Source organism: Sus scrofa, chromosome 9 (genome assembly GCF_000003025.6).
Source record: "Sus scrofa isolate TJ Tabasco breed Duroc chromosome 9, Sscrofa11.1, whole genome shotgun sequence".
Classification (NCBI taxonomy): domain Eukaryota; kingdom Metazoa; phylum Chordata; class Mammalia; order Artiodactyla; family Suidae; genus Sus; species Sus scrofa.
Window position 1 is genome coordinate 9,229,724 of NC_010451.4, and position 13,784 is coordinate 9,243,507.

A 13,784-nucleotide genomic window follows, 5' to 3' on the forward strand; every position below is an offset into this window, starting at 1 on the left:
TGCTTGAAGTCAATCAGCCTCCCCTGAATTCAAGGACCTGAACTCAGGTAAGAGTCTTCCCACAGGGCTCAATGACACGAGGAAAAGTCTCAGAAGGAATAAGAAGCTTTGGGGAGTCCTGTCAGGAGAGTGCTCACAGGGAGCGGGAAGGGCCACTCAATGAATTATAACCACTCTGACTCAGCCCAGAGTTCCAGATGCCAAACCACACACAAGCAAGAGTCTGGAAACCTGAATACCCAAGATCCAAGCCAGGCATTAATGGGCTCAGAGTTCTGCCTCTGGATAATCAGAGGGCTTTCAGACCCCAGACGGCCTGTCGAAGTGTCTGGCCATTGGGCTACACAAGCACTCTCTAAGTGACCCACAGCGACGATGCTGTGGACAGTGGGTCCCCCGACAAGTCTGGGGCCTGACCAGTCCACTGCCTCTATGGGATGAGGCAGTCTGGACCGGAGACTCAGAAGCAGCTGTAACCAATCACCCCTCCCTGGGCACTTTCTTGTGGTTCTGCTAACCCCATCTTGAACCTGATCTTGGAAGTGTCAACACAGGACAGCAGGTGTGCACTGCCACAGCACTGAAACCCTCCAGCAGCCCTTCCTGCTAACGCCAACTCAGAGCACTTCCCACTGACTCCCTGACCACACACTGGGGCTGAACCTGACTGGCCCACCTGACAGCCTGATTTCGCATCTCCCCTCAACAATCTTATAATCTTACAGAGCAGATTATTTCTCACTCAAGAGTCTCCCAGGAAACTCAATCCTCCATATCCAACACCACTACTTTAAGTCAATCAGCGAAAGAGGGAAACCTCTTTAACTTAATCAGCCTTCCCTTAAATTATGGAAGCTGGATTTAGCTAAGGTTGTTCTCTCAGGGGTGAAGGACAGAAGGTAGAAGCTCAGATGGAAAAAAAATAAGTATTCTGGGGGAGAACTCTGCAGGGATAATTCACAGGGATGGACTCAGCGTGACCACAAAGGACCACAGCTTTTAGAAACTTCATTCCTATCCACAACCCAGCTTTCTGGATAGGAAAACCCATGCAAGCCTCCTTCTGGAAAACTCCATGCCCAATAGTAAGGCCAGGTATATCTGAGTCCAGAGCTCTTCCTCCGGATAATCCAACAGCAGCTAGACTTTAGAAAGCCTGTCAAGGAGTTCCTGTTGTGGCACAGCAGAAACAAATCCAACTAGGAACCATGAGGTTGTGGGTTCAATCCTTGGCCTCACTCAGTGGGTTAAGGATTTGGCATTGCTGTGAGCTGTGGTGTAGGTCGCAGACAAGGCTCGGATCCCACATTGCTGTGGCTGTGGTCTAGGCCGGCAGCTGTAGCTCTGATTCAACCCCTAGCCTGGGAACCTCCATAGGCTGCAGGTATGGCCCTTAAAAAAATTTTTTTTAAAAAAGCCTATCAAATTGTCTGGCCATTGTGCTACCCAACCAGTCTGGAAGTGACCCAGAGATGAGATGTGCGGGCAGAACAATGTCGCCTCCATCAGACGAGACCATTCGAACATGAGAGTCAGAGGCGGCCTGTAACCATCCACTCCTTGGGGTTTTTCCATTCCTATGCTGAACATCGCTGAGCTTTTAAGTGGGAACATGGATTCAACTTGGGCTCCTGCGCCCTCTAGTGGCCGTTACCTCTAAGCGCAACACAGAACCCTTCCTCTGGGCTCTGGATCATACTCTGGGGCAGAACTTGACTTGAGCACCTGACAGCCTGATTTCCTTTTTCCGCTCCCACTGAACACAGGCAACAGAGGTGTGTGCTTCTTTCTCAAAGTCTCCCAGGGCATTCAATCCTCACCTAGGACCACTACCTTAATCAATCAGACAAAACCAATTCAGGTTCCTTAACCGGCTTTAAATTAATCAGCTCACCATTAATTTTCTTGACCTTGTTTTAGCTATGTTACTTCCCTCGGGAGTGAAGAACAGAAGGGAGGGGCTCAGATGGAAAATAATAAAGCACTTTGGAGAGAACTTTCCAGAGCTCGTTCACAGGTAAGGTCACAGCGTGCCCACCAAAGGACTTCCACGACTACACGTTCCATTCACGATGACCAGTCTAAATTTCCAGATGCCAGACCACACACAAAAATGATTCTGCAAATTTGAATACCCAGGATTCAAAGCAGATCTTTATGGGTTCAGAGTTCTGCCTCTGGATAACAAATGGCTCTCAGACCCCTGACAGCCGGTCTAAGTGTCTGGCCACTGGGCTGCCCGACCAGGAAGTGATCCACAGACGTGAAGGCAGACCTATATCCTCTCCACCACGTGAGGCCTTTGGAACCTGAGAGTCAGGGGCAGCCTGTAACCAACCACTGCTCACTGTGCACGTCCTCTGGGTTCCTACCTTCCCATCGCAAACCCCATCTCTGAGACCAGAAGTACCAACACAGAACCACGATTGGGCTCAAACTGTGCTCTGGCGCCCTCTGGAGGGTGTTCCCTCTAACAACGACTCAGAGACCTCCCTCCCAACTCCCTGACCAAACGTACCAGGCAGAACTTGATTTTGTACCTGACATCATGGTTTCCTTTTTCTTCTTTCACTGAGCACAAGCAACTGCCTTAACGGAAGGGTGTATTTATCTCTCGCAATCTCCTAGGGCACTCAGACCTCCCTATCCAACACCACTCCTGTAAGTCAATCAGCCAAATCCACTTCAAAACAGGTAACCTTATTTAAATTAATCAGCTCCCTTTTAATCTTCTTGGCCTGGTTTTAGCTAAGGTACTTGCCTCAGGGTGAAAAAGATGAGGGAGAGGTTCAGATGGGGAAAATAAATGAATTCTGGAAAGAACTCTCAAGAAAGAGTTCAAAGGAAGAGCTGAAGTCTGCCCACCTAATTATAAGAGCATTTATATTCTCCAATCACAACCTCCATCCCAGCTTTCCAGATGACAAACCTCATACAACCCTGATTTTGGAAAACCGCGGGCCCTAGATTCAAGCTAGGTATTTCTGGGGACAGAGTTCTATCTCTGAAGAACCAAATGGAAGACAGACCCCAAAGAGTCAGTCAAACTAGCCACTGGAACAATACGACCAGTCTGGAAGTGACCATGGGTTTAAAGGCAGAACTACACCCCCTCTATCAGGTGAGGCCATTTGGACTCAAGGATCAGAGGCCCTCCATGCTCTCCAGTGACCCTACTTTCTCAAAACAATTCAGGGGCTCGCTTCAGCAGCACACATACTAAAACTGGAATGACACAGAGAAGATGAGCAGGGCCCCTGCGCATGGATGACATGCAGATTCACGAAGTGTTCCAACTTTTTCACATGATTGAGACTATGTGACTATCGGTCTATAGCAAGCAGAAATAGAAATGGATTAACATACTTGAAAAACAGGGCAACCATAAATCAGAAACAAAGAATACCTTCACAAAAAAAAAGAAGAGGACACAAGCATAAAGGGAGATCATCCAACTAAAAAAAGAGAAAGCAACGAAGGAGAAACATTGAATCAACTGGAAAACAAGGTTTAAAACTGCAACAAACACATATTTATCAATAATTACCTTAAATGTCAATGGACTGAATGCTCTAATCAAAAGACATAGAGTGGCAGACTGAATAAAAAAACCAAGAGCCTACACTATGTTGCCTACAAGAGACCCACCTTAGGGCAAAGGACACATTAAATTGAAAGTAAGGGGATGGAAAAAGATGCCTCATATGACTGGAAATGGCAGGAAAACAGGAGTCGCAATACTCCTATCAGACAGGAGTTCCTGTTGTGGTTCAGCAGTAACAAACCAGACTAGTATCCGTGGGGACTCAGGTTCAATCCGTAGGCCCACTCAGTGGGTTAAGGATCCAGCACTGCTGTGAGCTGCACTGTAGGCTGCAGATGTGGCTCGGATCCTACGTCGCTGTGGCTGTGGCTGCAGCTCCAATTTGACACTTAACCTGGGAACTTTCATATGCCATAGGCATGGACCTAAAAAGACCAAAAAAAAGAAAGAAAGAAAAAGAAAAATAGTCATATCAGACAAAACAGATTGTAAAACAAAGGCCATAAAGAAAGATGAAGGACACTATTTAATGATAAAAGGATCAATTCAAGAAAAGGATATTACACATCCATCAATATATATGCCCCTAATATAGGAGCACCAAAATACAAACTTAAACAAAGGGAGAAAATTTTTTTTTGTCTTTTTGCCTTTCCTAGGGCCACTCCCACGGCATATGGAGGTGGCCAGGCTAGGGGCCAAATCAGAGCTGTAGATGCTGGCCCACGCCAGAGCCACAGCAATGCAGGATCTGAGCCTCGTCCTCCACCAACTCACGGCAATGCTAGATCCTTAATCCACTGAGCAAGGCCAGGGATCGAACCTGCAACCTCGTGGTTCCTAGTCAGTTCTGTTAACCACTGTGCCATGATGGGAACTCCCAAAGGGAGAAATTTATGGGAACAAACTAATAGTAGGAGACTTTAATATCCATACCCCTCAATGAACAGATCTTACAGACAGAAAAACAATAAGGCACTAGAGACCCTAAACGACAAAACAGAACAGTTAAACTTACTTGATATTTTTAGGACATTACATAAAAAAAACACCCATAATATACATTCTTTTCTCTTCTTTTTTAGGGCCACACCCACAGCATACATAAGTTCCTAGATGAGGGGTTGAGTTGGAACTGCAGCTGCTGGCCTATACCACAGCCATGCCAGATCCAAGCTTCATCTGTGACCTACACTGCAGCTCACAGCAATGCCAGATCCCTAACCCACTGAGCAGGGCCAGGGATCAAACCTGTGTCCTCATGGATTCTAGTTAGATTCTTGACCCACTGATTCACAATGGGAACTCCCAGAACATACATTCTTTTCAAGTGCACATGGAACATTCTCTAGGACTGACCACATAACTGGGGCACAAAACTAACCTCAACAAATTTAAGACTACAGAAATTATTTCAAAAACCTTCTCTGACCACAATGACATGAAATCAGAAATCAACCTAAGGAAAATAAGTGAGAAAAAACTGTCCACATGGAGACCAAACAATATACTATTCAAAAACCAATAGGTCAATGAGGAAATTAAAAAATACCTTGAGACAAACAAAAAATGAAAACAACCATACAAAAGCTATGGAATACCGTAAAAGCAGTTCTTAAAGGGAAGTTCACAGCAACACAAGCCTTCCTCAAAAAAAAAAAAAAAAAAAAGCAAGAAAAATCTCAAATCAATAACCTGACCTAACACCTAAAAGAATTAGAAAAAGAAGAACAAACAAAACCTAAAGTCAGCAGAAGGAAGGAAATCATAAAGATCAGAAAGGAAAGCAATGAAATAGAGATTTTTAAAAAATAGAAAAAAAAATCAATAAAACCAAGAGTTTGTTCTTTGAACAGGTAAACAAAATTAACAAACCTCTGGCCAGACTCACCAAGAAGATGACAAAGTGAACACAAATAAACAAGATAAGAAATGAAAAAGGATAAATCTCAATGGATACTGCAGAAATACAAATAAACATAAAAGAATACTATTAATAATTACATGCCAACAAATTTGACAACCTAGAAGAAATGGACAACTTTCTAGAAAGACACAGCCCACCAAAACCAAATCAAAAAGAAATAGATCATTTGAACAGATCAATCTCTAGAAATGAAATTGAATATGTAATTTAAAAACTCCCTACAGGACCAGATGACTTCACAGGTGAATTCTAACAAACATACAAAAAAGAACTTATACCCATCCTTCTTAAACTTTTCCAAAAGGTTGAAGAAGGAACACTCCCAAAGACATTCTATGAAGCCACCATCACCCTAATCCCAAAACCGGACAAAGACACTATCAAAAAAGAAAATTATAGACCAATATCTTTGATGGATATAGATGCAAAAATTCTCAACAAAATTTAAGCCAACTGAATCCAATAACACATAAAAAAGATCATACACCACAACCAAGTAGGATTGAGCCCAAGTTCACAAGGATGGTTCAACTTATGCAACTCAATGTCATATACCACATTAACAAGAGAAAAGTAAAAAAAAAAAAAAAAAATACATAAACACGATCATCCCCACAGATGCAGAAAAAGCATTTGACAAAATCCAACATCCATTAATGATAAAAACTCCTACTAAAGTGGGTATAGAGGGAACAATCTCAACATAATAAAAGCATTTATGACAAATAGCCAATATAATACTCAATGAAGAAAAGCTGAAAGCCTTACCACTAAAATCTGGAACAAGGATGCCCACTCTCACCACTTTTATTCAACATAGTACTGAAGTCCTAGCCACAGCAATCGGACAAATGAAAGATATCCAAATTGGAAGCAGAGAGGTAAAATTGTCACTCTATGCAGATGACACGATACTATATACAGAAAACCCTAGGGACTCCACACAAAAACTATTGGAACTGATCAACAAATTCAGCAAAGTAGCAGGATACAAGATCAACATTCTGAAGTCAGTTGCATTTCTGTATATCAACAATCAATAATTACAAAAAGAATATTAAAAAAAATACCTTTTAGGGAGTTCCCATTGTGGCTCAGTGGGTTAAGGACCCGACATTGTCTCTGTAAGAAATGTGGGTTCAATTTCTGGCCTCGTTCAGAGAGTTAAGGATCCAGCATTGCCACAATCTGTGGTGTAGGTTGCAAATACAGCTCGGATCTGATGTTGCCATGGCTGTGTTGTAGGTCTCAGCTGCAGCTCCAATTATACCCTTAGCCTGGAAAATTCCATATGCCACAGCTGTGGCTGTAAAAAAAAATAAAAAGAATCCAGGCTATAAAATGGCTTGAAGACTTAAACATAAGACATGACACCATAAAACTCCTAGAAGAGAACATAGGCAAAATATTCTCTGACAAAAACCGTATAAATGTTTTCTTAGGTCTGTCTTCCAAGGCAATAGACATAAAAACAAAAATAAACCAATGGAACCTAACCAAACTTACAAGCTTTTGCACAGCAAAGGAAACCATAAAAAAACAATGAAAAGACAACCTAGGAAATGGGAGAAAATAGGTGCCAACAATGCAACCAACAAGGGCTTCATCTTCAAAATATACAGACAACTCAGCAATAAAAACCAAACAAACAACCCAATCAAAAAAATGAGCAGGAGTTCCCGTCGTGGCACAGTGGTTAACGAATCCGACTAGGAACCATGAGGTTGCAGGTTCGGTCCCTGCCCTTGCTCAGTGGGTTAAGGATCCGGCGTTGCTGTGAGCTGTGGTGTAGGTTGCAGACGCGGCTCTGATCCCGCGTTGCTGTGGCTCTGGTGTAGGCCGGTGGCTACAGCTCCGATTCGACCCCTAGCCTGGGAACCTCCATATGCCGCGGGAGCGGCCCAAGAAATAGCAACAACAACAACAACAACAACAAGACAAAAGACAAAAAAAAAAAAAAAAAGAGCAGAACAACAACAACAGCAACAAAAAAAAAAAAAAAAAATGGGGGATGTATTATTTTAACGAATCTGAAGATTCAATATTGTAGAGATGTCAGTTCTCTCCCAAATGGTCTACAGGGTCAATGCAGTTCCAGTCAAAATCCCAGCAGGATTTTGTGTGGAAGCTGACAAGCTGATTATAGAATTTGCAGAGAAAGGCAAAGGCCTTATAACACCTACAGCAATTTTCGAGAACAACAATGTGGCTAGAGAACTTCACTATCTACGTGTTACAAATTACTTGTCTCCAGCAATTTAAGCACATACATTGTTACCTGCCTTACCAAAGTGCCTCCCGGACAACTCAATGGGGAAAAAGATATCCATCTTTTCAACAGATAGTGTTGGGTCAATTAAATATCTATATAAAAAAAGTAAACTTCAGAGTTCCTGCTGTTGTGCAGCAGAAACAAATTTGACTAATAAATGAGGTTGCAGGTTCGATCCCTGGCCTCACGCTCAGTGGATTAAGGATCCAGCATTGCTGTGAGCTGTGGCATAGGTTGCAGACGCAGCTCGGATCCTGAGTTGCTGGGGCTGTGGCATAGGTCTGCAGCTGTAGCTCTGATTCAACCCCTAGCCTAGGAACCTCCATGTGCTATGGGTGTGGCCCTAAAAAGCAAAAAAAAAAAAAAAAAAAAAAAAAAGGAAATTTCACCTCTACCTCCTCACACCATACACAAAAATTAATTCTAGATAGATCACAGACCAAATGTGAAAAAACTAAAATAAGCTTCCAGAAGAAAACATAGAAAAATATTTTCATGGCTTGAGAGAGGCAAAAATTCTTGATCAGGAAATATAAAGCACTAACCATAAAACTGATGAACTGGGCTTCATTAAAATTAAGAACTGTTCATCAAAATTCACCATTAATATGAAAAAGCAAACCACAGACTGAGACAAGATTTTTGTGATATGCGGATCCACAAAGAACTTGTATTCAGTATATAAAGGACTCAAATCAACAAGAAAAGGACACCTAACTCAATTTAAAGATAGGCAAAAGGGGAATTTCCGTTGTGGCGCAGTGGTTAACGAATCCGACTGAGAACCATGAGGTTGCAGTTCGATCCCTGGCCTTGCTCGGTGGGTTGAGGGAGCAGCTCAAGATAAGGCAAAAAAAAAAAAAAAAAAGATAGGCAAAAAGGCCAAGAGACACGTCCAAAAAGGATTATCAGAGTGACAAATAAACATATGAAAAGATACCCATCATCATTAGTCACTTGAGAAATGAAGTCAAAACCACAAAGAGATACCACTACATACCTACCCAAACCAGTAAAATGAAAAAGACTGGTGTTACCACGCATGTGTGAGGATAGGGAGTAACCGGAAATCTCTTTCATTAATATGAGACTGAAAACTGGTACAACCACATCAGAAAAGTATTTGGCGATATCCTCCAATGCTAAACAAACGTTTTTTACTCTGTGACTCAGCAATTCCACTCTTGGGTATACACCCAACAGAAATGAGTGCTTATGTCCACTAAAAGATGTGTAAAAAATTAACAGCTTTATCCATTATGGCCCCCAAACAGAAATAACCAAAATGCCTATCAACAGTGAGAAGGGCAAATAAATTGCGGTACAAAGGGAATAAATAAGAGAACAGAAGAGAGTGAACCACTGACATATGCAACAACATGAACGAGCCCCCAGACACAGTGCTGAGTGAAACACATCCCCCGAGAAAAGAGCGCGTGCTGTATGGCAAAGCAGCGTATCGGGCACAACCCAACTGCGGTGACAGGAGTCAGCATGCTGGGTATTCTCAGAGGAGGTTACCAGTGGGATGACACGGGTGATAGCTAAAATTGTGGGGGGGGGGTGTGTATGTAAAAATTGAAGCTCTACCTAAAATCTTCGTAATTTATTCTATGTAAATTATTCCTCAATTTAAAGCAAATATAAAGAAAAACAGCGTGGTATTGGCTGAGTAACGGAGAACTAGATCAGCGGAGAATACGTAATCCAGATACACACTCATGTATTAAAGAAATTTGGGGTTAGAATAAAGGTCACATTTCCTTCATTTTTTGCCTCTGAATGTCGCCATCTAGCTGTGATTCCTGGAACTGAAGTAGCCCCCGTGAGACCTCAATGGGAACCCGCCTCCAAGAAAACGCCAGAAGGGCAAGCAAGCAGGTCATGGATAGAGGAGAGAGGGCACAAAGAGCCTGAGCTCCTCAAGAACATCCATGCCCCCAGAACCAACCATCTCTGGAAAGTCTTACTTACGAGTTTGTTATTTGAGATAAAAAAGAAAAAAATCTACTTGCAACTGGATTTTTTTTTTTTTTTATTTCTTGGGCCGCTCCCGTGGCATGTGGAGGTTCCCAGGCTAGGGGTCCAATTGGAGCTGTAGCCACCAGCCTATGCCAGAGCCACAGCAATGCGGGATCCGAGCCGTGTCTGCAACCTACACCACAGCTCACAGCAAAGCCGGATCGTTAACCCACCGAGCAAGGGCAGAGACCGAACCCGCAACCTCATGGTTCTTAGTCAGATTCGTTAACTACTACGCCACGACGGGAACTCCGCAACTGGATTTTAAAAGCATCCTGACTGACAGAACCAGTTAGGAAGTCACTGAAATAGTTCACATGAGGCCACAATCTCCCTGGGCCCAGCAATTTAAAAGCAGCAGCTCCCCGGGGAACTACAGACTTTCAGAACCAACTCTCCGAAGCTTACTCACACCACGGGGCTAGAGTGTCTCTGCATCAAGGGGTTTCACTAACCTGTCCGGTCAACATCCTTTTTCATGGGCAGCACTGTATAATCCGGTTGGTCATCTGAGGCCTCAAACATCCACAACTTGGGCTGCAGCCTGGATTGGGGCCCTTTCCGGGGACTTCTCCTGCCTCCAACCCAGTCTCCAGACCCATCTCGGAGCTGAACCTGCTGTAGGTACGGGATCCGGAAAATCCTGTTTTGATCCAGGCTTAACTTCTTCAGTCTTCAATTAAGGAAAGTGAATACAGAATCACAGGAGTAATGATACTTCAGGGACATTTACGGAGCAACGTTAGGGAAAGCACAGGGAGTCGGCTTGGACACTTACTCTTCTGTGTGACCCTGAGCCAGTGACTCACCCTCTCTGGGCCTCAGCACCCCTGTCTCTACAATGGGGGTAGTATTTATCAACCTTTCAAAGTTCTTGCAAGGATAACATGAGACTATATGTAAATGACCTGGAACAAAGCAGTGTTTAGTAAGTGGAATTTGAATCCAAAGTAAATATTCCAGGGATCTAAAACGTAACCATTTAAATGCCAGCATTTCATTACTTCGACCTAATACAGGCAGCCCTCCATCCACATCTGCAGGTTCTACGCTGGGTGAATCTCTGGATACAAACCCCACAGATACAGAGGGCAGACTACAGGTAGAGGTTATCTTTCTGATTCTGATTCTTTTTTTTCTGCCTCCTCCCAGGGTCAGGATCCCATCTCCAACATCATCTCCTCTCCTCTCTTCTCGTTGCTTCTTCTAATCCAGTCACATGGTCAGAGACACCCTTACTCATAGCCCACTTTTTGGGCCTGAGCTAAAGCTCAGAGGCGCCACGACTTACCCGCAGCAGAGATAAAAGTGGTGGAGCTGGGATTTAAGCCCTGGCCTTTTGGCTTCCAGAGCAGTGCTCACAGTGTGCGCAAGGCTGGGGGTTACAGAGGGCCCTGTGGAGAGAGGCTTGCAGCTTTACCTCCTGAGCCCAGCCAGGCTGGCAAAGCAGCTGGGGTGGGAGAGCTTGTTGTCATCCAGCATCAGGGTCTCCAGTGCCGGGAACCTCAGGATGTACCTCTTGCTGGTCAGCGATGTCACAGATGCCTCCCTGTGAGTGCAAAGAACTCGTAATGAACACGGCAGAGGACACACTCTGCCACGCCCAGGAAGAAATGGAGGAGGGGGAACCCACCGAGAGGCCTAACTGGCTTTTACCCCCTTTGCAGATGACGGAATTCAAACGCAGAGTCACCTGCCCAAAGTCTTATAGCCAGAAAGCGGCAGAGGGCAAATTTAACGCCAAACCCCAGGCACTTTCGGCTGCGGCACCGGCTTCGCAGCACATCTTCCAGCCCTCCGTGGACTGAAGGGTGGGGAGGGGAAGGGTCGCTGTCGCCTGGGCCAGATGGAGCGCGACAAAGAGAGGCGGGGAGGCCAAAAGGCCTGTAACCGCACACCTGAAGGCAGCGAGGCTTCAAAGGTGAATTGAGAAAGATGGAGAGTCAACTGTGCATTCATTCACTCACACTCATGAATTTCTTTAACACATATTTGCGAAGCCAGAGACTAGGAATGTGAACGGGAACACGCCCCTCTCAAAAGTGCTTAGAGACTCGTGGAGGCCATGGGCGCACAGCAGAGAGAGGGACAAACGCCGAAGCAGAGGCAGGCAGGAGGCTGGGGGGCGGTGGCCCACGCTGGGGGGAGGACCCAGGGGCGGTGGCAGCGGTTCGGAGCCGGCACTGGCCACGCTCTTGACAGCTGGGAGAGAGGGAGGGAAGCGGGGAGAAAAATCACCTCTTTGTGGCTGGAGCTGTAATATTTTTAGAAGCTCTGGCCAGTCATGTGTCTCATCATGGGGCCCAGGGGACCAAGGCAAGGCACAGAGAGGAGCGGCTGTGAAAGCCGAGAGAAAGAACTTCTGGGCTGCTCCACAATGCTCGGGACCTACATTCAGTCTGTCCCTGGGGCACGGCTGTGAGACGCCCTGCTGCTGCTCTTCCTCCCTTTCTGTTTCTTTAATCATGACGGGTTTCTGTAGATTATAACCATGACAGTTCTGATGAAAACAGGCACAGGTCAGACATGGTCTCAGAAAGAGCCCTCCTGGAAAGGTGTGGGGGAAGGGGCTTCAAGGCAGAGAGCAGAGACCCTCCGCAGAGAAGGAAAGAAGCCTTTAGTTCATGGGGACTTTTCAAGGTCACAGATGACTCTCTTCCTCTTCCTGAAACGACCAACTTTCATACACTGAATTTTTAATCTGCCTGAAAGCAGTTACAGGAAGGTGCACATCAGCTCTGTTGATTGATAACTGACTGGCCGATCCTTATTGTTTTCCAGCCAAATATGAAACGGCAAAGAAATAAGCCTTCACAAAATTCCTCGGAAGGCCCATAATAAAGAAGCTAGCTCTGGCCTATCACTTGAGACAGGTACACTGCTTTGCCTTTTTAAAGTTCAACTCTAATTAGAATGGAGAGAAGGTTCACTTTGTCTCGAAAACAGATGTCTTAAAATAGGAGGGCATCACTAGGTAGGTGAGGAAGGCAAGATGCAAAGCTTCACAGAGAAGCACCAGACTCTCCCGCTGAGCCCTTCCCATGGCAGTCTTGGGAGGAGAGGTCTTTAGAGAGGCAGGAGTCTGTTACGGAAAAACTGGGGTTTCCAGCTGCTCAGAGTAGTGCTATTTTTATCATACCTTCTCTTGGCAAGGGGAATTGACACCACTGAAAATCTGACAGCTTCAAGGGAATTTGTAGAAGGCAGCAGTAGACCCCAGTGGCTGCATTTCCTTTCGGGAAAGGGATCTTAGGTGCCGTCTTAGAAGCAGCATGGGGATAGAGACCAGGAGCCTGGGCTTGGGTTCTGATGGTGCTGCAGCTTTGCTTGCTGCGTGCTTCTAGTTAGTACAGAGCATCTCTGGGCCAGTCAGTTTCACCCTCTATCGATATGCTGAAAGGGGATTTCATTTACTTTCTGCTGTAAGACTTTGGATTAGGTTAAAACTAACTGTTTAACAGACTGGACCAAGGACTGCAGCCAGCAAGATGAAATTTAGCAAACTCTTATGTTCATTCACTTGTCAGTTCAGCTTCTGTGATAAGATACAGAAAACCCACCACGCAAACACAGAATGAGGGAGACAGAGCTTAACGGCTTGCTTGTGTAAAAAAAGAACTTATGATGTAGCTGCTAAAAGGCCAGTGCTCTTTTAAGTGGCATTATGAGGAACACAGTAATTAGAAAAAAGGAGGTCACCATCCCCCCTGCTCTGTACTGGTCAAGCCGGAGAGCTGGCCCTTCTGTCCAAGGGGGAGAGGGAACAGGCCTAACAGGACCAAGTGCCTGGTGTTGGTCAAAAACAGTGAGAGAGCAGTCTCAGGGTGGAGTAGGTCAAACATGATTCCCTTCCCTCACCCAGACAGACTGTGATCTACCCAGAAATGGAGATAAAAATGGTTCAGAATGGATGAGGTGTGTTGCGCAATGAAAAATAAGTAAAAAGAAAGGAGGAGGGAGAAGTCGGTAGAGCCGAGGCATGAAAAGCCTTGCGGTCTATGTTAACGGAGGTTAGAACA

At 44.9% G+C, this 13,784-nt stretch overlaps 1 protein-coding gene across 14 annotated transcripts in view; it reads right to left on the reverse strand.

Moving 5' to 3' along the window:
* XRRA1 (X-ray radiation resistance associated 1) overlaps positions 1 to 13,784 on the reverse strand; it is a 124,991-nt gene that overhangs the window by 74,021 nt on the left and 37,186 nt on the right. For all 14 annotated transcript variants that reach the window (XR_002335534.1, XR_002335533.1, XM_021062500.1 and 11 more), the window contains 2 exons: positions 11,186 to 11,314; positions 10,221 to 10,438 (listed from right to left, as the gene is read on the reverse strand). Coding sequence is in view for 12 of the 14 variants with exons in the window: in XM_021062499.1 (XP_020918158.1) it covers positions 10,221 to 10,438; positions 11,186 to 11,314 (347 nt within the window). In the remaining 2 variants the exon portion in view is untranslated. The remainder of the gene's footprint in view (positions 1 to 10,220; positions 10,439 to 11,185; positions 11,315 to 13,784) is intronic.